The following is a 25,561-nucleotide window of genomic DNA, read 5'->3' as shown; positions in this document are numbered from 1 at the left end:
CTTGCAATGGTATTTGTTTTGAAAGTTGCATATTGGGTTCTTAGGAGTTGAAGTTAGTATGTTTATAAAGCTTTGCTCTCATGAGTTCAGTTTGCAAAATTCGCCCTGCATGAGCAGAAATCCACTCATGTTGGAGTTTCCAGGGCAGCATGCAGCGGAATGTAGCTTCTTCTGTCTCTTGAATATGCTTTCTGGTTATGTTGTATTGGATTGGCTTGAATTTAGCTTTCTGGTCTGTTGGGACAGAAGATTGTTGGAGGCTCAACAGATTAATCTGTGGACACTTTTAGCCATATAGTGTTAAAGTGTTGATACATGTTTTCTTTGCTCAGAGTCTTTTTCAAAGACTTATAAGCCCTCTCTAGACTTTTATAACAGATAGTTCATAGCCCCGAGAGTAGATCCTTGGGCTCATCTATCTCAGGGTTGGCTCTCAAAAGAGTAATTCCACTGGATTGAAGAGGCAAGTGTTTGAAATTCAGGAGACTATAAAATTGATTCTTCCATAAAGCAGTAATTTGTGGTAAATGGTGTAGTCCTCTGGGCAGCCATTCACTCATTTTATATGACCAGGACCCTTGAAACATGGTCAGAAAGATTAGAGAAGGACATCTCTTCTCTGTCATTTATCTGCACAAGCCAGGAAAACTTCCATTCTTTTGACAATACAGTATATGGAAGCAGACCCAGCCAAACATACCATCACACTCTGGGCTTCTGTGGCAGGGAAAATGCAATTTTGAGAAAAGTTTAGATAGTATTCTGAAGTTAACTAAATGATTCCAAAATACTTAACCAGGCTTTCTGTACTTAGCTGCATTTCATTGCTGTGGAAGCAGTAATGCACTGCATTATTCCAGAAAGCATGTGGGAGATACAGGCATGGTTGCAGGGCTCTGCCTCATGGGAAGTAAGCGTGACCTCCTCCAAAAAAGTATCCCCCTTGAGAAAATGTTAGTCAACTCTCCATTTCCATATTGCTCTGGTGGCACTATGTTCTCTCAGCATGAAAGCAGGTAGGCAGCTGGCATTTCTGTGCTGTGTCCTTGCTTTAGTAGAAAATCTTTGTAAACAGAGAAAGAAATCACAGCATTTACTGGCCAAAGTGCTACTGTAAAACAAAGGCAGTTACTATAGTTAGCATTTAAATAAATAAGTAAATTAAACTGAAAGTAAGACAAGCTGTTAATATATATCTGTTTAGCTTCTATCATAATGTTATTTCTTATATCCGCCTTATTACTGTTCTTCCGCAGCACTTCTAACAGCTAACATGTTTTGTCCTCTCAAACATTTTTTCTTACTTAAAATTACTGTGCATGCAGTCCTTAAATGTGTTTGTCCTTGGCCTCATACTTACAGGCACTGAGACGGTAAAAGCAGTAACCTGCTGGGAAGGACAGGTGATGTAAGGACATAGTCTCATTCGTCTGCTTGTCACTTATGTTGGCACTGTGAGACTCCTGACATGGTAGAACAGCAATTGGGTGCTATGTGTAATGAATATAAGACATTTGGGTTTTTTTAATTATTATTTTTTTTAATTATTCCAGGTAATCTTTTAAAAAGTAAGGAGTGTTCTCAGTAAGCTTTGATAAAGCAAATTGCAGCATCAGCATTTGTTCTTGCCGTCTGTTAAGTATGAATATTTAAATATTCAAAATGACCTTTCTGTATATGCTCTCTCGATGAGATACAGTTCCTCTATTTCTTATAATAAGCTGTTGTTATTTAATCAAAATATAAATGAGTAATGTGTACTTTATAAGGTGGGAAAATAAATTTCCTGCCCCCAAGAGCTTGCCTATATCCGGGAATAGACAGAAAGGGAAATTAGAGCAGAGGATTTATGTAAATTGAACTGTGCAGCAACTTTAGTCTTGTGGGGATATTTCATAGAATCATAGAATCATTGAATAGTTAGGATTGGAAAGGACCTTAAGATCATCAGGTTCCAACCTGCCTGCCATGGGCAGGGACACCTCACCCTGAACCATGTCACCCAAGGCTCTGTCCAGCCTGGCCTTGAACATTGCCATTTCAGTATCTGTGCGTTCAGTGACTTCATCATAGGCACCTGTGATGTGAGAGCATCTTAACTATTAGTGTGTGTTAAATGCTACATATTTTTAGAGAAAACTTGAAATAAGCCAAAATATCAGGAATTTCACTAATATATACAAATAAGAGGTACCAGCTTATGAAAATTGTATTTCATGTATATGAGTCAGTGGAAATAACGCAATACACCTTTTTGAATATTTGTAAAGTACAGTTTAATCAGTAAATTAATCAGGTTTCTCCTATAAGCTTATTAGTTTCTTTGTATCAAATTCAGATCACTGAAAGCAGCAAAACCCTAAGACTGAGCTTATCGTGTTGGACAACTGCTTGAAATATGCAGAGTTTAGAAACATGTTTAATAACTAATTTATCACATTTTAGGTTGTCTCAGAAAAGTAGTAACATGCAGTTTTAAAGGTTGGATTTCTGCAGGATATTGAGTGTTCATAACCAACTATAGGTATTTTTTGTGATTCAGAAAGAAATAATTTGTTCCATACTTGCATTAAGAACTGACTTAGCCATAGTAAACAACAGTTAAACTTCCATAATTTCATAATGAAAATTGATGGCTACTGTAATAACTAAAGCATCTCTTGGCTCATGTTGTTTCCTAAGATTAAAGGAGAGAAGTAGGAAAACTGGTACAGGTGTCACCTTGTATTTTTTCTTAACTCTATCAGGATTTTTATTAGCCTTGTATTTTCAGTTGGAAAAACTTGAAGACATGCAAGTATAATAATAAGGATAAAGCATTTCTCTTTATTACGGTCAGTTACTGCTAATCTCCCTTTAGAGTTTTAACAGGGATTTATAGGGATTCATTTATGTTTTAGGTTTGGAGATAATTAAGTACCTTTCTGCTGCAAAGAAGAAATCGAGAGAGAATTGGCTCAAAGCTAAAACAAGATTCCCGTACTAGTGCATATATTAAACTTCCTTTTATTTGGTTGTCACCCCAATAGGAATGATTAGTGGGTTGTAAAGAAAGAAAATGTATTGCATTACATCCATTAAAGCATGTTTTATATGTAACAGTAATTAAAATATAATTGAAATCATGAGTTCTTCTAATTATTGGCTTTACATAATAGTTAAAGAGTGAGCATCTATAAATGTGTCCTTTTTACACATCTAGAAATGGTTTGCTGGCAGCATTTTAATTAAGGATGGATTAGTTAAAATGCAGTTTAATCATTCTGTCATCAAAGGATTTAGACCTCATTAATTAGCTGTTGATAAATAGGTTTAAACTACAAAAAAAATTAATTTAAAATACACCAGTTGAGATCTAGAATTATTGGAGTTGGAGCAATGAATCTAAGAAAAATTCATGCCAGCTCTCTCTGTAATATTAGATTAAGTATGAAATTTTGGCCAGCACAGAACTTGGTTCTGCCTTGTTAGTAATGGACGTGACGCAAATGGACTTCAGAATTGGTGAAGAAATAAAATTGAGACCCCTCTTAATGGTCGTTGCTTTCTAGTGTGGCAGTGGGAATGTTTTTGCATTCACATGTTTGGTGAAGATTGAAAAGTCATTTAAAAATCCTTCTGCTGTAAAAAGTAGATGAAAATAAATCCTGGATTCAAGGTTTTACAGCTACCACTTGACTGTATGGGACCAGCGCACAAGGAGATCGTGCTGCTGCATTAACTACCTAAATACAGATCTGGGGTTACAGACTGACAGGCAGGCCAGGAGCATGAAGAAGGTAATGGTAGCACAGTGCAGAAGAAGGACAAGTTCCCACCTTAAACCACATGCACCCTGCTGGAGACTGACTGCTGTACTTGCTGCTGCTACAGACTCCAGAGCTGCACTCAGGGTCTGCTGCCTTTCAGCTGCAGGGATGGTTATGCAAATCAATTCAATTCCATTGCTAATTGCAATGATTAATGATCTAATCATAGCTGCAGTCTAAGTGATGGCAATCTCGTGTACTGTTTATGCTTTTTCTGTCAGTTACTTGATGATGGTTCTTTGACTCCCTGGATCTCTGATGCAGGCCTTTGGGTAGCCCTTGTTTGTATTCTTTGTAACAGCCCCTTGGCAAACTTAGCAGATCTTGAAGAGGCATATTGTACTATGAATATCTTAATGAGCTTAATTGCTATGAAACAATAAAGGATTTCAATAGTTCCATAGTCATAATATTTGAATCCATAAATTGACCATTTTTTACATAAATGAGTCAATTCTGACAAATGATAGATGAACAGAGTTAAAGGAGTTTCAGGAAAATAATGATTTGACATCCATACTTGAGGACTTTCTTAGAAGGCTTCTGGAATGTTAATTTAAAGATTGGCTTATTGGAAAGGTGTATTTAGAGAGCACTCTGGCAGCTGTCCTATATCTAGGATGCCTGTTCAGTTGTCTTGCCAAGCTTCTGGAAAATCAGCAGCAGTAAATACGAGGTTATAGACTTACAGAATCGTTGTTTGCACTTGAATGTTGGTAATGAAATGCGTTAGCTGAACTTCTGTGAAATGAATTCTCAGAGTAAGGTAGAGAGATGTCGCACCAGCCTAGAATTAGATGAATGGCACATCAAGTGAGAGTGGGTATATACAGTTCTTTAAACTGCATCTGCTAAAACTCTTGCCCTTTCCGCAGGCTGGGGAAAAAAATGGATTTAAACTCGAACAGAGCTGTTAGAGAAAACTTAACATCAATCTGTCTGGGAGGGAGAAAAGGAGGTAATTCCACAGGCATTCTTAAACTGCTGCAGTACTGTAGAGTCATGTTTTTCCTGTACCAAAAAATTATTAAAAAATTTGGGGTTTGAAAAATGATGGTGGAAAGTTTGTTTCACATGGAATGGTTAACTGTGGCAATAAAAGGACAAATTAATCAACAAAAAGGAAATATATGTGTGTGTGTGTGTGTGTGTGTGTGTGTAAGAGAAAAAAGCAACTCCAGGTTCTCTAAGTTGACCAATCCATGTAGTTCAGCAAAAAAGATGAAGTATCAGCTGATGTCATATAATCTCTTTGGTTATTCTTTATGTAAGACAGATAATTTATAATTCCCAATTATACAATTAAAATGCTAATTACCCCTCACCTAAACTCTCTTCTTGAGCTAAGATTATCAGTTACCTTCAGTCATTGCAAATCATATATGACATATGTGACAGTGCTGAGTTCTGTATTATTTATGGACTTTCTGTTTAATGGGTGACTGGTTTCCAGGTAGCATTAGTGGTTGGTGAAAGGGTTTGCTTTGGTACACTGCCTCCTGAAGGAATGGCATTCCTTCTGATCTGTGTCATTTTGCATTCTTAAAATGTGTCTGTATTTGGGGGTAATCTTGCCATCTGTTCCTGCCCAGAGCTCTGGATACATCCATTTTAGTACAGAGAACTAGCACGTTTAGAAATACCAACCAGTCTCACAAAAGCGAGACCACTCACTTCTATGCTGCTTCTACACAGCTTTTCTTTATTCATAATAGATGTTCTACAGGTAACTACATTAATGTACTACCAGTTTCATGTGTCATACCTGCTACTAAAGTTACAGTTCTTCTATCCCTGCTGTACTCAAAATAACATTTTTATCTTCTATGGACCTATTATTATCTAGAGTTTACTTCATATAAATAAAAAGAACTTAGTTACTAAGAAAACATGCAGGCACACACACAAGAGAACAGAATTTCAATGTTGGAATTTAGAAGGATCAACATTTTTTTAGAAAAAATAACACATTTTTCTGTTGTGCATGTTACAAATTAGGAGAATTTTAAATAGAGGTGCTTCAAAGTATAGCTGCATTCAGTGTCTCTGCTTGATAGTAAGCTTCAACAGACCTACTCCATGATTGTGCAAAATAACCCAGCTGATGGTTTGAATTGCAACATTTTCATTACAAGCAGTGTACACGGGTTTAAGAACTCATTGTGCAGAAGTCGTTTTGTTTCCTGTTGTTCTTGGAGCAATAAATTCTTTTCTAAACAATTTCTGGTCATGTAAACCACTTAAATAATAACATTGCTTTCATAAATCTCTAATTACATTGTCTCCAAGGTGTAGAAGAATCCTTTGCTCATTTGTTCATAGTTCCAATTTTCCTGTGATGCATGTTTGTAATCCACCATTTGTTCATTAATAGTAAACTGGATTATTTCTCCTGCTCTTCTCCACCCCCCTTCTTTAATCTTTTGCAATGAAGTACTGACTTTTTTTTGTGTTGAAACAACCTCAGACATGTTTTGCAATACTGCAGTGTTGGTTGTGAACTAAATGGACTAGGATTAGATAAACTAAGCCTTAAAGCATCAAGTTGTCCATGGAAAATAGATTACATTACCACAGTAAATTGGTTAACAAAGAAAAATGCTCTGTATTTAAAAACCTCACAGTGTCTGGTGCGGAATTAAACGAAACACTGCTCTTATTATAGGCTGTTACTGACACCTCTTCTTTCCTATGTGCACGGTTCTCCCAGCATGGTTTGATACTAAGTTGTCCTCGGTTCAGCAGTAGCAGTCATTTTTCTCCTTGGTAGCTGGTGCAGTGCTGTGTTTTGACTTCCAGCCTGGGAACAGTGCTGGTGATACCGATGTTTTTGGTTGTTGCTAAGTGATGTTTACCCTGACCAAGGACTTTGCGAGGCTCATGCTCTGCCAGGGAGGAGGGGAAGCTGTGAGGAAGCAGAGACGGGGCGCCTGACCCAGGCTAGCCAAAGAGGTATTCCATACCACAGCACGTCATGCCCGAGGTGGGGGGTAACTGGGAGTTACCCAGAAGGACATGGGCTTCTGGGTTGGATTCGTTTCTTGGCCAGTGGTATCGTATTCTCTTCCCATGTTATTTTCTCTTATCATTGTTGTCGTTGGTGGTAGCGGTGGTGATTTGTGTTGTACATTGGTTGCTGGACTGTTCTTGTCTCAACCCGTGGGAGTTGCACTCTTCTGATCCTCCTCCCCATCCCTCCGGGAGAAGGGGAGAGCCCCCGGGGGGGGGGGGGTGGTGTGGGCCTCAGTTGCTCTCAGCCCGGTACCACTCACTGGCAGTGAGTGAACAAGCTGTCTGGCTAGGGTTTAAACCACGACATAAATATAAATACTTTAGATATCACGTACAAATTACATTTACTGTGGCTTAAAAATTTTGGGTTACTTGGGCTTTATAGCTTTCTCATGTCAAGACATTTAGGTGACTAAATGATCAAAACAGTGGCTTTCCATCCTGATATAGAGAGATCATCTTTAGAAAATTTGGCCTTCTGTGAATTCTTTATAAAAGCACTGGGTTCAACCTGTCTCATGGCTATGCTTGATACTTACACTGTACAAAAACATAACGGCACATTCTAGGTGTAATTCAAAAGTAATTCAGTGCACAGATAACTAATAGATATTCCCCTACATCTTTCAACTGTACTCCCTCAAAACAAAACAAACAACTTGGCAAAAAAAAAACCCAAGACACCAAACCTACAGAAAATTCTCCAAGTTCTATACAGAACTACCTTAAGCTGCTGTGGCTTGCAGTTTATAGTTCAAAACCACCTGCTTGCATTTCAAGGCAAATCTCAAGGGCTGTGTTCAAAGAATTACTGGTTTTGAAGTGTGTAAGAGTTTCTTTTTATTAGGAGGCAACTTTCTCAAAGGTACACTGAGGATATTATTATGGATCTGAAATATCCTGAAAACAGTTATCCAGTGTGGATTTTTTAATATAAATGTATTTTAAGTTATCAGTTTTTAAATATGATCACCTTAATGAGATATTGACCCATGAGTGTCCCTGACTCTTATGTACTGGCAAGACGTGCTCAAGACCAGGTTGGACGAGGCCTTGGGTGATATGATTTAGTGTGAGGTGTCCCTGCCCATGGCAGGGGTGTTGGAACTAGATGACCTTAAGGTCCTTTCCAGCCCTAACTATTCTATGATTCTATGACAGCAGATCTCTGATAACACAGTCTAAAAATCTAGATCCTGAGCTACTAGTATCCAGCAGGTGTTCTTGACATGGCTCTAATATCTGGAATAACAAACAGGGTTATTTGGTGGTTTTGGTCCTCCTTCATTGGAAATCTTGGAATGAGTAATTGTTCCTCCTTCGCAAAGCAATGTGCACACCTTGTTCTGCAGCACTTTGCTTTAGTTACTATGGATGCGGGACTTGGTTAGAGGAAGAAGTTGCCACTGAGGAATGTCAGTGTTAGAGGAACTTGGCATAAGTTCTTAATTTCTGTCAGATGTTCTTGCAATGTTTCATTCCTTCTCTATCTTTCTTTCTCCAAACTTGCTATATTTTCTGTAATTACAGTTTTTACCTGTTTTGTAAGATGCAAGCCAAAATACTGAATTAGATTTTATATGGAAATTGAACCTTTTTGATCTAAAAGTGTCTCAGTTTTGGAAGTGAATAGCTGAGAAATACAAAATGTGGTTTTCTCATAAATATTTGTTACAACTCAGGAAGAACTGATGGAATTCAAATTAGAGGTTGCTTGTTTACCTCTTTTGGGAAATAAAAATCGCACTCTGGTAAGTGTGTATGGATATGTTGTAGTCTAGTCCTGAGGAAGATCTGAAAATAAGCAAAAAGTGTGATGGAAATCATTACAGATAGTTTCTGTCCCCCCTGCTTTTAAGTGCCCTTATTCCTTAAATCCACTTAAGTTAGGAAAACTGTTGACACTAGACTACTTCATTCAGTTCAGTTAACGTTTGTAGTACAGAGCTGATTGTAGTTGTACTGTGCATTAGATAACAATAGGAAGACCAAAGATGATCATAAAACATCGTGACCAGCAGGTCGAAGGAGGTGATCCTGCCCCTCTACTCTCCTCTTGTGAGACCTCACCTGGAGTACTCTGTGCAGTTCTGGTGTCCTCAACATAAAAAGGGCATGGAACTGTTGGAACAAGTCCAGAGGAGGCCACGAGGATGGGACTGGAGCACCTCCCATATAAAGACAGGATGGGAAAGTTGGGGCTGTTCAGCCTGGAGAAGAGAAGGCTGCGTGGAGACCTTCCAGTATCTGAAGGGGGCCTATAGGGATGCTCCGGATGGACTCTTCATTAGGGACTGTAGTGATAGGACAAGGGGTAACGGGTTAAAACTTAAAGAGGGGAAGTTTAGATTGGATATAAGGAGGAAATTCTTTCCTGTTAGGGTGGTGAGGCACTGGAATAGGTTGCCCAGGGAAGTTGTGAATGCTCCATCCCTGGTGGTGTTCAAGGCCAATTTGGACAGAGCCTTGAGTGATATGGTTTAGTGTGAGGTGTCCCTGCCCATGGCAGAAGGGCTGGAACTTGATGATCTTAAGGTCCTTTCCAACCCTAACTATTCTATGATTCTGTGATTTTATAACATGCAAACATTGTCAGAGTGGTTCTTATAATTTGTCAGAAAGTTTATCCGTAGCAGGTTTTACTTTAATGGCTTTTCAGGCTGTTTTGAAATTGAGGTTTTTTTAAGCATTCTGGAGTTTTGTTTAAAAGTGCGCAATTCTCCACAAGATTCCAAAAATAGCAAGTATGTACTTTTTCTGTTGCTTCCAATGATGAAGAAAGCAGAGTTTTCTTCTCTCTCAAGTCCATACTTGAGATAGTCAAGACTCTATTAGAGTGGTGAGGATAACTTGAATTGTTGGTGGCTGATACTTTTTTTAAGTTATTGGAAAAAAGCAGTGAGGTTTTTAAAATTACCAACGATCTCCATGTTTTCAATCAATTAAAGAAGCTCATGATTGTTTTGCAAAAAGTATAGGTAGCAAACCCAGGATTTCCTCTGTGGTACAAAAAAAGTTAGTTTCAAAAGCAATGCAGAGCCCGTGTCAGCTCCAACAGCATTGTATGCGTTTAAAAGTTAACACCTGACTTGCAGGTACACCAGTGCCATGGGGCAGAGGTCAAAGGTCATGAGGTTGTGGAGTCAAATGGTAATAGGTCAAAGGGATCAAAGATCACTTTTTTGTCATAGGTCAGATGTCAAGGGGGTCAAAGGTTTCATAGGTCACAGGATCAAAGGAGCAAACTCTTTGGCTCTTCTGCTGTTTGACCTGCTTTTTGCCATTACTTGGTTTTGGGCCAATACAGAATTACCTTGTAAAACCACAGCATTTTGAGCAGAAAAGAGATCTTGAAAACTGAGTCTCCCCAGTAAGCCTCTAAATTTATATTTTCTTTTTTCCTTTTGTGATTAATTTGTATGTTTTGTTTTGTCTCTCTTTAAATACTGTCATTTTGTATAATTTTAAAATCTGGTTTGGATTTACAAGCATGTAATGTTTTTAATATCCTTCAAAGTATTTGAATTGTGTTCTGTGGATCGCTGCTGTAGAAGGACAAAATCACAACATCTCTATTCTTCTGAATAGCACCATTATCACTCTGTTAATGAAATTATTTCAGTATTACAAGTAATGAGTTTTCAAAATTCATTCAGTATTAAAGGGAATTGGATTGTAATTAGAGCATATTTCAAAAAGAATAAAAGGATCCATGATATGTGCTCAGCTCTTAAAGCACCTAATCCGGTATTAATTGTTCTTTGGGCACATCTGCCCTCATATGAAGGGGACTTTGACAGTGAAGATAAAAATGGTTTAATGCTTTTAAAGCCAAACAGCTCCTCCAGCAGGATGGCAGTGCAAGAGGACTACTGTTGGAGAGCATGGGGCTCAGTAATGTTATCACATTACTTTCTTACTGTTGGGATTGAGTGTGCAGTAATTTTTTTCCCCATGTGTCCTAGGTTCAGCACTAGCAGCCATTTTTCTCCTTCTTGGTAGCTGATGCAGTGCTGTGGTTTTGACTTTCAGCCTGGAAACAGCACTGATAACACTGATGGTTTTAGTTGTTGCTCAGTAATGTTTACTCTGATCAAGGACTTTCTGAGTCTCATGCTCTCTCAGGGAGGAGGGGGAGTCGGGAGGAAGCAGAGACAGGACACCTGACCCAAACTAGCCAAAGGGGTATTCCATACCACAGCACGTCATGCCCAGTATAGAAACTGGGAGCAGTTACCTGGAAGGGCTAGATCACTGCTTGGGTCAGGCTGGGTATTGGTTGACAAGTGGTGAGGTTTTGTATTCTCTCCCCTTGTTATTTCCATTACCATTATTATTACTGGTGGTAGCAGCAGTGGTTTTGTGTTATACCTTAGTTACTGGACTGTTCTTATCTCAACCCATGGGAGTTGCGTTCTTTCAGTTCTCCTCCCTGTCCCTCCAGGAGCAGGGGAGGAAGAAGGGGGTGAGTGAGCGAGCAGCTGCGTGGTTCTGAGTTACCGGCTGGGCTTAAACCACAATACCATGTTTTGGCAGGGGAGATCACAGAGGTATTAAGGTACCACAATCTGAAATTGAATAGTTTTATGTTTTCTCTGAGTCTGTTGTGCTACAGACAAAAAAACATGAGACCATCCATTCCAGGGTGGACCATGGTGCTAGCAGAGAGTGCCTGGCTTGACTTAATGGGAGAGCTCTGCTGGCTTGTCTGGAGAAGAGGGTGTACAGCATAGTCAGATGTAGTTCAGGCTTCAGGGATATTTTATTTCAGCTTTCAGCAGTAGGTATCAGTGAGGTGGTAAAAATGAGAAAGCTTCTGTTGAATTAATTTTGAAGAAGAGCTTTTCCCTGTCTGGTGCACTCCTTCCCTTGTTAAGGGTTGGTTGGACTTCACTTTTGCTGAATTTTCACACTGTAGACTGAAGGCAGGAGGGTTGGAAATAAGGATCATGGATGTGATTTTATACCTGAAAATGCTGCAGTGGTTTTCTCCACCTCATTTCAGAGAGTTTGGCCAGCTTCAGCATTTACCTGTTACCCTTCCTTTCACTCTGTGGCCAGATGAGCTACCTTTTACCAACAATGCTATGTTGTGTTGTTAAGGAAAGCAATTTTCCATTTGAAGTTACCAAGCTGCACTTGACCTGCTCTTCTCTGCTGCAGAGTTGCTTAATGGGTTGTGTGAAAATTGCATGATGCTCTGCAGGACTGCTGAGCTGCGGATGTGAGTGAATCTGAGTCTTCAGATGAGCAGAAATAGGCAGAGAGCCTCATCGGGGAGCCAGGGATTTGGACCAACACAGCTGTACTCAAAAAAGACTTAGTTTTGATCCCTGTCCTATGGGGTTTTTGAATATATTATTAATTACCACCTTTCTTTCTTTGCAGCCTATTCCAGCACTACTGCTATGCACGGGGTGGCATGCGCCACACTTCCTACACTTGCATCTGTGGCAGGTAAGTGGATGGTTTACACTGAATTGTAGTCTTTATGGTCAGTTTTACACTGGATATTTGTAATATTGTTCCTTTGAGGCCCATGATGTGTTTGCAAGTGCCACCACAGTGAGTTTTGAACTGTTTCCTCTGGAAAAGCCAAAGAAAGGTGTCTTAAAGAAATAACGTGGTTACAGATCTGCCATACTCAAGAGATTGCACAATGACTGCTACTATTGCCAAGATCATGGTTATGCTCATGTCTGTGCTGCAATTGCCTTTTCTATTAAATAGTATTATGGAGAAGGGCTTTAGAGCTGTTCTCTGTTGCTCAAAAGTACTCCCTTTGAAATATACCTTAAGTATTTAATATATTTCTCAAAATTCTTTGCCTTACAGGTGAGCATGTGATTAAACTAATCTTTTTGGAATTTTTAAATTCTTTGCTGTGTAATTTTCTTGCTGAGCAGCTAGTGTTGGAGGTATTGTATTTGTTAAGGTATTATAAAAGTTTTCCCTGCAGTTGTAGAAATGCACATTTTTAATTTACAGAGCTTTGGAGAATAGCATTGCATACATGTTGAAGAACAGCTGTGTGCTTTGTTCAGATATTAATCTTATTTAGTCAGTGGCATTAATCTAATTAGAGATGTGTGACAGATGAGGCATGTATATCAGTATCTATGTTCCACTTGTAAATCTGCTGCTACTCACAAACATTTGTCCTACACTGAAATCACATACTTTTACAAAAAAATAAATTTTACATTAATGACAGTAGTGTTATATTGCTTTGGAGGTAATAAGGACAATTAGCATCTTTGCTTCTTTCTGCTGTTTACTCAATTGCTTATTCGTAAATGCAATTTTCCAATTTGTATGCAAAATTGCAGTAGGAGCATGAGCAGTTTTATGGCAAATTGTGCATCTAAATTGTCTGAAAAGTTTCCTGTTTTAAGTACCGTCATATAACTTGAGAATTAACATCCCATTGAAATGAGACTCCATCTCTGTGGTATTGTCACAGGCTGTGATGGTACAATCAAGTTGTCTCTGTATATGGTTTTTCACAGGCATACAGATTTCATATTCACTTGTAGTAAATTAGAACGCGTGCTGCAGGGTCTGCTTTGGATGCTAGCCATCAGTGGTTTTGACAAACCTATGGAACCATCTACTGTATGCTTATAATGGTACGGTGGATCCTTGTGACCCTATGGGGACAGACTAAACTCTTCACAGGATTGAAAAATCCAGGACTTGGTTACATAACTCTAGTAACCCAGGAGGACGAAAGCCCCAACAGTAGTTCAGAAGCGGGTGAACACAGGAACTTCATGGGTGTCTGGCCCCACCACGCTGGAGGGGCTTAGCAGGGTGTGTGGGTGGTGTTTGAGCTGCCTCAGAACTGCTGGAGGATTTAATACATGGAGAAGGACTGCCCTTGAAATGCAAGAGCCTAACAATATTGTGACTCACTGTTGCAGTTGGGAGCTGGCATTGTATGCTACCACTACAATTAAAAGTGCAGACAAACTTGATTTAAAAAAAAAAAAATTATAAGGAGATAGAATACAAAGGCCTTTGTCTGTAAATTGCTATAGTCTGACTATGAGCAATGAAGTAAGAGTGAATAATAGTAACAGTTTTAAGCTTGGTCATAATAAAATGAATGTATGTAGATCTATTTGATGAATTCAATTAACATAACAACAAAAATAATAGGCATTTTTTTATCATGAAAATGTCATGCACAGTAAATATTACACTTACCTATGTGATAATTAAAGATAGCTATTGCAATTAGGATTTTTGTATAGTTACATTTTCTTCTATTCATGCTGAGTTTTGTTGTTTTCCTGACACTTAAAGTTGTGATATTTTGACAGGATCTTTCCTTGTTAGATTACAGGCCTGATAATAATTTCTGTAGAAAAGAATCATGCTTCTAAATAAAAAACATGTCTGTTATTTAGATTTTAGAAAAGATGCTCACTAAGCTGGAAATCAGGAGTAGTCAATACTGTATTTTGGTATAGAAATAAATCACTTTGCACATGTTGAGTGCATCTTTTGCAGCTGTTCCTGTCCAGTGTTGAGTACTCTTCACGAGATGGTAAATGAATATTTTGTGTGACCAAATATGCTTTATGGATTCACTTGCATGTATTCACTCTCCAATCAGTTGAGAATAATAGGACATATATATTAGTATTACAAGTCATTACATAGCAAGGTTAGTCCTGTAGTTAGTGATACTTTCAAACAGTTGTCAACTTGTCAGTGGTTTGAAGCGCAAACAGATGCCACGTAAGTGCAATTAAACGAGAATGATAGTATTTTATAAATGTACTTGGATATATTTAGCACCAATTAACAAAGTGTTAGCTTCTGAGTGGTTATCAAATGCTAACAAATTCTTCATTGCAGTGTCTTGGTGTATCAAGTAACCATTTTTACAAAGAGGAAAGCAAAGGTTGAATTACATGCACAGTGCATCCTGGTGACCCTGCAATGGATGGTACCCACTGCTAACCAGGCACAGAGTTTCCAGCTGGATTCAGGTGGAGATGGAAGCATCAGTATCTGTGCAACCAGTGCAGAAGCCATGATCAGCTGCAATTTGATACTGGGGAATCTTAGACTTAGGTTCAGATCATCTTGACAGATGTCTCCAGGCAGATGACAGCTCTCAGCAGATGATTCCAGTGATTAAGGATAGCGTAGTGCAGTAAAATGCTCTCCTCTATCTGAGGACTGCCATATGTAAAGCTTTTTGGATAAGATTAGGGTACTTATTTAGTCTGTTTTTCTTTCTTTTCAGTGCAACTTTCAAAGATTTCATCTCTCAGATGGAAAATTGGAGAGAAGGCTGTTAGTGCTTTCCTCTGGATTGATTTTATTATTTAAATCATGATGGAAATAGATTGCTGTTTTATTTAATGGTCTATTGTTTTTTCTTTAGATGTTCTTAATGTAAAGTTAGTGGCTGCACTCTTTGTAATGACTGATGCTTAGCTTACTCCTGTTCTTAAAATATTACCTGCATTCTTCCTCTTTGTCTTTTTCCTAATACTTTGTTTTGAGGTATTTTCTGGTCTAAAATGTATTTTGGGGATTTTTTTTTTTCCTTTCCTACCATATGAATCTTTTCCTACTGTTTGCACTCTCAGTGGTGTTAATTTACAGATTTTTCACCACTTTACGCAGTTCTTTCTGTAACAAACACATCTTTGGCACCAGTTAGAGACAAATTATTAAAGGAATAAAAACACAGAAGTCTCTTGAAGAATTTTTCAGGATGGCTGCCTGAAGGCAGACATTGGACACCCAACGTGTGGTGGTTTTCAGAGGTGCTGACCTCCAGGAAGGCAGTGGAGCTGCCAGTGATCCATGCCTCCCCACAGTGCATAATTTTAAACCCTGACTGTGGTGTGCTGATGCCAGACATTTCAACTGTTGCTCTTTGGGAAGAAAGGAAATAGCTTCTACAGGAAGGCTCATTTGCTTTGCCTGTGGCTGGGGGTTTTGTATAAATTGTTTTGAAGCCACCTTTAAAGTTTAACTGAATCATTAGGAACAGTTTCTGGCTAGGTGTAACATTTGCCTTGTGGGTACACATCACTTCTGTAACATTGCTCCTAAAGCATCTTTCCTGCCTGCATCTCAGGATGGTGATAAAGACGCTTCCTGTGAGGAAGTTTGGACTTGTACCTCTTGGCAGGAACAGGCCGGAGGTGTGTCCACATCAGTGTTTTAATTTGGGTCAGGAGTGCATTTCTGAGGCAAGGTCTCCCACTCATGCCCAGCTGTAGGGCTTTGCTCAGAGCCAGGAACCAGTCCTGGAGTGCACACACTGAATTTCTTTTGGGTAAAAAACAGCTGAGAGAGTTTTCCAGGGCAGGTCTGCTGGGCTTCAGTTGCTAATGGGTGTTCAGCCCAGGGGACCTGCCCAGAGCCAGTCCCAAGTGAAACCCAAACCTCTTCACCCCAGTCACTTCAAACAGCCAGAAAAGATGAAATGCATATGGTGTGTCTGTCTGGTCTTCAGCACCAACTGTGCTCTCTGTGGTATGATCCCGTTTCCTCGACAGAGCCAAGATGTGCGTGACAGATAAAGAGTCTCAAATGCCAAGAAAGATTGTGTGCTGTTAACGCTTCACTAACGGTGCTGAAAAACAGATTTTTCATGCATCTTCTGTAACAGTTGGTGCCGAACCTTACAGAAATATTTTGTAAACTAAAACCTTTACGTTAAAATGTGCAAAAGAAGTACCCCATCTTTGTATTTGTAATGTCTGTTGTTAAAAGCATTTGTGAGGTGCTCATATTTGAATATATGAATTCTTTATGCAGCTAGTATGGTATATGGCACCGAGGGTGCCAGCATATAAGTAAACAAGCTATCTGCAAATACGTTAGCATGGAGTCATGCCCTTAAGCTTCATGATTTTTTTTTAAATTTGATCATAAATATATGCATGTGCTATTTGCTTCTCCTGCTTTATCGCCATTTTTAAAGGAAGAGAAGGAATAGTATCAGCAGCTAAAATCCTGACACACTGCTGTGTGAGCATGTGTGTGCTTTAACAGGTATTGGCTTTTTTTTTTTTTAATAATTTTTATATTTTAACTTAAATACCAAGCGTGTGGGCTCACAGATGGTGTCATGCATAGCACCAAACTCATTATAGTTGCTTTGAAGTGCCAGTCCACCCAAAATTATAGCCCTCCAGCTGGAAAACAGTTCTTCAGACAGGAAATGATGCTGCCTCCTCTTGTCATGCTGATAGTCCAGCTCAGATAGGTGCCCTTCACATTAAAGGAGACAGTTGAGGCTGTAAGCATGGTGCCTGCTGTACATATTGCTTGGCACAGGAGGTTATTTTCTTTTGATTGCAGTCCATCACCCTATTACACATCTCTTTTTTCAGACAGAGCAAACTAAGTTTGAAAGTGTCCTAACTGTGGAGAACTGAGATTGTGGCCAGAAGGAGCTATCCCAGCACTGTGCAGGAGACACAACATCTCAGAAGGAAGCTCACATCCTGTCTTCTTGGGTGCAAGCTTTATGGTGCTGTTTTTAGTTACCTGCACAAGACTCTAGGTTACCGAGTCAGGAATCCAAGAAGTCAAAAGCAGCGAGCTAGTATCCAGTTGCAAAACTGTGCATAAGCCATTGGACCAGCATCACAAAACAAATTTGTTGCAGCCTTAATTCTGTTGGGGGTTTTAAATTCTTGATTTAACAACTTAATTTTTCCCTTTGGAGTATAATTTTAAGAAATACCCTTTGTATCATAGAATCATTCCCATGAAACATTGTCCTTCACTTCCTTGTAACATAGTGATTCTTGTATGCTAAAAAATACTTAACAATAAAAACTTACTGATTCCAAAATACTAACATGATCCAGCCATCAGAAACTTAAAGCAGCCTCTGCTTTCTGCCCCATCATCATTGCTTATGGAGTTATTATATCTGAATGACCAGTGATCTGTTAAATATCTAATTGGTCACAAGTACTTAATGTATCTTGACTGTAATCTCTTTTTCGATACAGTGCATGTTTACTGTTTTTGTAATTGCATGTATCAGAAGTCTTAATATGAGAATATAAAGTCTAATATGTCAGATGGCACATTTACTGCAGATATAACAAAAGATTCATTGAAATTGAGCCTCAGATTCCTTTCACATAAGACTGTTCCACTATTACAACTTGAAAGAATCAAATTTGAGCAGGATGACCAATAGGGTTTTGATGAAAAATAGAATAGAGACTGGCAAGTCAACTGGGAGGTCAGAGAGATGCCGCAGTAGCCCTATATCAACACGTGCGTTTTTGGATGTGATATAATCCTGCTAGCTTTCTGAAGAGAAAAAGAGGGCATCTTTGTGAGGAGAATAGAAAAGAAAAATAGGTCTTTATCAGTCTTTTAATGTTTGATGGGCCTGGGAGAATATCAGTAAACAGGAGAGGATGTCAAGGCCAAATACAAGTCACTGAATAGACCATGGAGCTTCAGAAGCACAGAGCAGGGGTCCATCCTTTGCTGTAGATGTTTTTCTGTGAATCAGCAGTTTAGTCTGAAATGTTTCAGTTTTTCTTTGTAATATGTTTTTTAATAAGAGGTAAGAATAGAGTGCCTGTTACTGCTGCCAGCTCTGTATGTTGCGAATGTTCTCTGTGCCGTTTGCAGTGTATCCACTCCAGCAGAGGTCACATGTAGGAGTGCCAGAGGTGAACTGGAACTGTTTATTTGGACAGCTGAATTTTTCCAGTCCCAGTGACTGCCTTCAGGCATGTCAGATTTACTCCAGTGGAAGTTAATTTTTTATGCCTCAGTATATTTAACCTCAAATTAGGGAAACATATCACTTAGTAATCTAAAAAAAATCCAGAAGGTAATAAATGGGTGTAAGTTCAATAATTACTCATGCATAATTGCTTCCTTAACACTGTCATGGATGTGGGAAATATTTCTATGAACTGTGCCAAGTTCCTTCTGCAGAAAGGTCATATCTTGCAGCCAGAGTAGCAAAATGCCCTCTCCATACGCATTTCTGCTGAGCGAGCTGCAGGATATGTTATTACAGCCTGTGCCAGGGCAGGACCTCTGGCAGTTCTCACACACTGCAAAATTTCACGCTTTAATACATGAATACAGTGATATTTACAGTGTCACATGTTTACAGTGTTTCTTCTCATGCAGTGTTTGTTAATGTTTCTTCTCCCATTAAATGTCTTGAATTTTCTTTTTGCTTATCAGTGGGGAGAACTCATCTGTTTTGCACTACGGCCATGCAGGAGCCCCAAATGATAAGACTATTGAAGATGGAGACTTGTGGTAAGTAAAACGTTAGAGTTCATTTGATATTTTTGTTACACTACTGCTGTTCCCATACACGCATTGTATGTACTCTTGGAGTTAATTAGTAGAATGATGTCTGTGTAATGCTGAAAGTCTAAATCTTTAAAATAGCATTTTGCATGCTAGAGTTGTCTGGCTTTTTCCGAAGGTCCTGTATACCTTCATCTCCAGTTGAAATAGAAAAGAGATTGTTTCCAAAGACTGCTGTGTGAAAGGCACTTAGAATTTAGTTTGAGAAATGGCTGTATTCTAAGTATACAGAGTTGCAAAAGTTGGCGTCTGAGTACCCTCTGGAACCTCAACTGTCATGGTGGGGTAGAGGGTCAAGAGAGTGTTGGCTGTTTTTCAAGAATTGCATCAAATTGCAGTACAAATTAGATCTTCCAAATGCTTGTGTCCATGCAGACTCCCCAGCCTGAAAGTAGACTCTTGAATGTATGTGGAAATTGAAGTCAGCCCAGTCAAGTTAGGACAGGGTGCTTCTTGTCCTGTATTATGCCAAAAAAGGTTTTGCTTAGAGTTTAGCATTGCCATAATGCAGTTGCAAATACCATAAATTTTTCTCTACTTAGCTGTCCACATGCTTTGCAGTGTCACTGCAGATTAAAGCAGGGTGAATGAAAACACCAAATACATTGCTGTTGATGGAGAGACAAACCTAATTGTGTAGTGTAGCAGAATATGCATTTTGTACTTCATCTCCAAAGACTTTGGTCAAAAAACCCGCATTTATGAAAATGCAGAACTAGCTTTGGAGGAGTTAGTTACTGACATTTGGTGCAAGATATGTATTAGAGTACTTTCATAGGACATGCTTAAAGAGTGCAGGTATGTATTTTCAGTTGAATGTAAATGTATGGAGGAAAGCAAATTAGTACCATTATAGATAAGCTCCAAAGCTATTATGGAAAACAAATTGAATCTTAAAGTGTAAAAATATGCCTTGTTGGCCAGTGTTCTGGGTATATCTGCAGGTGCTGCAGAATGAATCTCCAGAACTGCAGATAGGTAATTTCTTTTTAACACTGTAAAGATGTTTTGAATGCTTTTTATATAGTAGTTTATGTATTAACTCCATCTATGGTGAATAGTTCACTAAACCCATCAAATACTAACATTAATTTATTGCAGGACAGTAGCTTTGACTTATGATCACATTGTGTTTGAGCGGATAATGTGCTGTGAGGATTTTTTGATCAGGCATTGCACACCAACATGGTACTATATTGGCTGTAGCATTAGATTACATTTAAAAAAAAATGTGTGTTCCCACAGGAAATCTCATCATATGTTACTGAGAGAAGACATGCCACAGTACATTATCATGTACTGTATGTAAAATTAAGGCCTTTAAATGGTGAGGGTGGTAGTATTGCTTGGAGACATCAGGGTGAAGGTTATATACAGGACCCTTTTACTTACCATCTCTGAGGACAGTTTAGTGGATGGCTGAAGTCCTGCTTAAACTCAGACAGCATATGCCAAGACTCCTTGCAAATTCAGATTTCCTGCTGTATTGGCAAAATCTTTAAAACATGTTTCAGCTTTATTAGCCTCAGATATCTGAATGTCAAAAAAGCATCATCTACCAAGTACATTGATCACTTAAGCATCTCAGAACTACTGTACTGCAACCCTGCTTTGTAACCATCTCAACAAAGAGAACAAGTTTTAACCCTGCTGCTGAAATGGTCCAGTTACATCTTTGTCTTGAAGAGATGAAGTTTGTCAGATGTAAATTGGCTTTTGCAAATAAATGCTCCATGTGCATAAGCACACCCTTTCTGTTCCCACTGGCTGATACTCATGTAGTAGGCAAACTTTGTTCCACACAGTTTTCTTAGTATTTTCCTCAAGCGAGAGAAAGTATATGAAAATGTAATTTCATTTGTATAAAGAAAACTTAAAAATACACTAATTTTCCACCATTAAAAAACCTTGAGCTAGCATGCAAACTCTGAATTCAGCAGCATGCAAATTCTGACAAGGTACCACCTGGGTGGTTTTAATGTATGCTTTTACAAATTTCTAAATTGGGTGTAGGTGCCACATGTATGTGCATACAGAACAGGTTATTAAAGTAACAGTATGCTGATTTGTGTGTATATGCTAGAGTTTGTGCATTTGGCTCTCAACTGGGCTTTTTAATAGCTACTGAGAGCCCTCTGTTGGATAGTCTTAGGAAGCCCTGAGCATAGGGAAAAAATGGCTTTACTTTGGTGAAAAAAAAGGTAGAGGTGTTTTAAGGGTTATTTCTGCTTCTGACAGTATTTTGATATAAATCTAATTTAACAATTCCCATACCTGTATGGAATAGAATTGGAAGACTGGGTACTTGGTATTTCTTAAATTATTCCATAGAATTTCATGTCTTACTTTTTAATATTATTTGGTGGGTATGAATAACAATCACGAACTTTGCAGAAATGGGCTTCTGAGGTTTTTTATATACAAAGCAGTGCAGTGCAGTAAGTGTCAGTAAATAACAAAACACCTGAATATTAGAAAAAGTATATTTGGAAGACTAGTGCTTTGCTTCTGTGCAACACTCAAGTGCATGCATTGTTTGCAATTTCAAAATATAAGTTACAAGGATTTGGTGGTATTGAGAGGAGATGATAGGCAAAGATACTTGTGCTATTGCATTTTTAATTTTTTTGTAAGAGTGTTATTCTGACTACTCCTTCAGAAACTGTGGCAGGTTTAGAACAGCCTGGTTTTATGATGATCATTTTTGAAAATTAGTCGATGTGAAAAGGGTTTATGGCTTCTGTAAGAAACTGCTACAGAATTACATCTCTAATGCATTGTAATCCACATTTTGTACAGGTATAGGCAAGGATCTTGGTGCAAGGAATATAAAGAAAATTTCTTACTCTTCTTGTTAATATAGACTGTCTGGCTAACCTGCACTGTAATTTACAGTCTATTAAATATTAAAACAAAAATAGCTAACTCATATAAAGCATTATTATTGACATAGACAGAAATGAGTATTTTTAGGCAAGTGTGGGTATTCAGGTGATACATGCACTTAACTGATACTGATATTAAAGGTAAAATTGCAGTAAGTCAGTTTTTTATATAGATAAGTCATGTACTGTAACATCTATGCAGTGAACATTTAAATTGTATGATCAATATGGTCTAAACCAAATCCTTTCCCTTAGCAAGTGTCTTTTGTCTCCATGGTCAAAAAGGTCATGCAGATAAATGGGTAGGCTGACCACCCTTATGAATCAAAATTCTAGGCACTCGACCCTTTCACACGGTATTAACTTTAAATAAAATCTTCTACTCAGAATGTTGCAAATCGCAGCCTGCAGTGATGATGTATGTCCAGGCTAATGTAAAAATACTTATTTTCTTCTGTCATCTTAAACCTGTGACAGCTTGGATTGAAACTGAGCCCTAGACCGAGGTTTCTCAAGATATTGCATTGCTCATTGTAGGCCAAGACATCTGCTGTTTCTGTAGTGAGGCTGTAACTACATTTTGTAATATGAAAAGTGGAGTCATAAGCAAAAGTGCTCGTTGTAGTTTGCAGTCTCCTGCCATGTGGACAAGAGTCTCTTCATCAGAAAATAACCACATCAAATTTTCCAGGCTTTTTCTGAGCCATCCTCTGACCCCACCCCACTCCCCAGTCCAGTTTGGATAACCAAAGGTCTTTCAAAGTTTGGTGGGGAGTAGAATGAAATTCAGAGTTGCTACTCAAGAACTAAAAAACCCAACAAAACAAAACCCAAAGCAGATAAATTCAAAAAGCAAAGATCCTACTCCCCACTATGCATAAATCAAGAGCAAATGAACGCCTGGGACTCATCTCTCCTTTTGCAGTTATTTTGCCTTTGTCTATACTAGGGAGGGAGATTGGTTCAGTGTTTAGAGTGCCCTTGTGGGAGACAGAAACCTCTTGTTTCAGCTCTCAAACTGATCTCTGACTTTGGCTGGAAGTTATGACCTGACTGTGGGAAATAGCATCTGTGAAAAGTTCAGTCAAAGCCGGTGTGCTTCTTCAAAATGCATTGGTCTCAACGAATCAGCATCTGCCTTCTAAGAAATGAAGGGAGCAAGTTGCTTTGAGCCCGTCTTCTGCCCCTGCCCTCCCATTGCTGCAGTGTGGAGCCACACCATGGTTGTCACAGGGAAGGAGAATACTGGCCATCAAGATACACAGCGTGCAGCAGAGGAATCCAGGGGCAAGGCAGATGTCCCTTCTCACCTTTGTGCTTTGGTGGGTTGTTGTAGGAGCCATCAGAGGTGCTGAACCTGAAGTGTGTACTTTACATTTTGATTTTCAGAAGGTATTTAGGAAAATGATAGTTTATTGCATTCAATTTACAGCCTAGTGATTCATGCAGGCTGCCTTTGTGGATTCTTGGCAGTGCCGCATGCTGAAGGCACATCTGGAACTGACTGCTTTATTGCAGTTGACCAGCAGGGCTCCTGCAATGTCTGACAAATAGAAAATACTTCTGCGATCTTAAAATAAAGGTTGATTCTTCGTGATGAGGCTTGCACTTAAATAATAGAAATGTGAGAAAATAAGCCTGACCTCAGATGTCACTGAGATAGATATGCCTATTACCTGAGATGGTTTTCTGCAGGTGTCGTGAGTTACAGGTCTTGATCTTTTTGTGGTACTTGGCAAATGTGTCTCAGTGAAAATTCAGCACTTAGTAAGCAACTTCTATTGGCAAGTTCACTGACCTTCAAGCACTCGATGACATTTTGGAGGGTTAGTTGGTTCATTCTGGCTTTGCAAAATACTGAAAATAATTGCCTATTCTGCTGAAGCACTCAGTATTTTTGACAATTTGAGATGTTCGCTTGTGTCGCAATATTAAGACAGGTCTGCCAATGTATGGCTGTCCTGGTTGCCTTTCCCCACACATGGGCAGGTCCCTGGTAGGAGCATACTTGCCAGTGGGGCCCCAAGGCTGAGCTGTGTCTGGTCTGCACACCCCTGCAAAAATGCGCACTTCGGTACTTCTGCTTGCTGGTCTGGGGCCCAGTGCTGCACGAGCAATTAGCAGGGGATACTAATCCTCCCTGGAATGATGTCCAGAATGTAATTTATTAAGAGGGCTTGGTGAAAGCATAAATAAGGGAAGTACAGCATCAACTGCTTGTGAAGTGCAGCAGACCTCAGAGAGACCATGACCCTTGTATTCACAGTGGGACTGTTATTTATAAACTAAAACTTACTTTAGAAGTTCAAATGGAAGTGTGTTAGATCATCAGGTGCTGTCTTTTATTTTATATGACTGTTTCTTTTAACACTCTCAGATTTAAGCTTACTGATCTCAATGAAAGCACTGGGAAGAGTTCAGTATCCTTAGTGAAGTGGGATGTTTCCTGCTGCAAAAGCTCACTGCTGTTCCTATGGCCTTCTGATGATGACAATAAAACAAGTTTTACCTGCAGATAGTTTTATTTCATGCAGGTACCAGAACATAAGCAATAGGGAAGATTTTGTTAGTGTCGCAGTCAAACACATCTGTCATAAAATGTGTTAGCGTAATGCATCTATGTTAATTTTTTTAAATATGTCTTGGCTATGTTAACAGGTATTGTTATTTGCTTAATCAAATAATAGAGTTGGGGATATGGAAGGCAGTTCAGTGTTGCAGAAAGACTTCATCAGAATTACTTATCTCTCAGGAATAGAAACTGTTTCTATTTCTTTCCTTAATATCCTAATGGAAATCTAAGGTATCAGAATAGGATTGACACCAGGGGGCACTAAAAAAGCCTGTTCTGTTCTCTGGAAGGAGGATATCATTATCTCATGTTTTGATTGTACTTCCCAGAGCAAAAGCTTAGCAACCTTCCAGGAGCACTGCCTTTATGTGTATAATACGCATTCCACTCAAGTTGTGCTGAACTTGGGTTTGTTTCCTTCCATTTGGCACTCCTATGTACCTTTTAATAGTTTTTTTATTTATTATTATAACTTCTAGTGCTGTTAAAAGATCCTGTTTAATTTATAAATGCTTGTCGTTTCAGAAGCTTTGCTCATCATAGGGACGTTTTTTGACTGCAGGTACAGGTTGTTGTGAGAAGTTGTTCTGGATGAAACAGGGAAAATGCTGTGTTTGGGGCATTTTATTTTTTAATTACTCAAAAGAGACAAAATACAGTTTTCAGGCTTCCTGGAGTTGTTGTTCATTTCAAGGTGAAGAATATTGTAAAACTAAGCTGCTTATTGCAAGAACTGATCAGATTTCATGGTTATTCATGAAGGTTAATTCTTCTATTCGGTGAAAGAGAAGTTACCTTGCTAAGTTTACTTCTTTGATCTAAAAGTATAATGCACGGTTTTCTGCAATCCAAAAATTTGTTGGTTTCTGTATAAGCAATGTGCATTTACCTTTTATATGTATACACAATACGCAAGTGCAGTATTTATATTGCATTGAAAC

The 25,561-nt window shown here is 38.8% G+C and overlaps 1 protein-coding gene across 2 annotated transcripts in view; it reads left to right on the top strand.

The window, feature by feature from the left end:
- PEPD (peptidase D) overlaps positions 1-25,561 on the top strand; it is a 141,030-nt gene that overhangs the window by 64,221 nt on the left and 51,248 nt on the right. For both annotated transcript variants that reach the window (XM_062604884.1, XM_062604885.1), the window contains 2 exons: positions 12,210-12,278; positions 19,032-19,109. In XM_062604884.1, the coding sequence (XP_062460868.1) occupies positions 12,210-12,278; positions 19,032-19,109 (147 nt within the window). The remainder of the gene's footprint in view (positions 1-12,209; positions 12,279-19,031; positions 19,110-25,561) is intronic.

Source organism: Pezoporus occidentalis, unplaced genomic scaffold (genome assembly GCF_034315485.1).
Source record: "Pezoporus occidentalis ecotype Australia unplaced genomic scaffold, CSIRO_AGI_Poc_V1 ctg89, whole genome shotgun sequence".
Taxonomy (NCBI): Eukaryota; Metazoa; Chordata; class Aves; order Psittaciformes; family Psittacidae; genus Pezoporus; species Pezoporus occidentalis.
The sequence above is the reverse complement of the archived record's forward strand: the minus strand, read 5'-3'. Positions and strand labels throughout refer to the sequence as shown.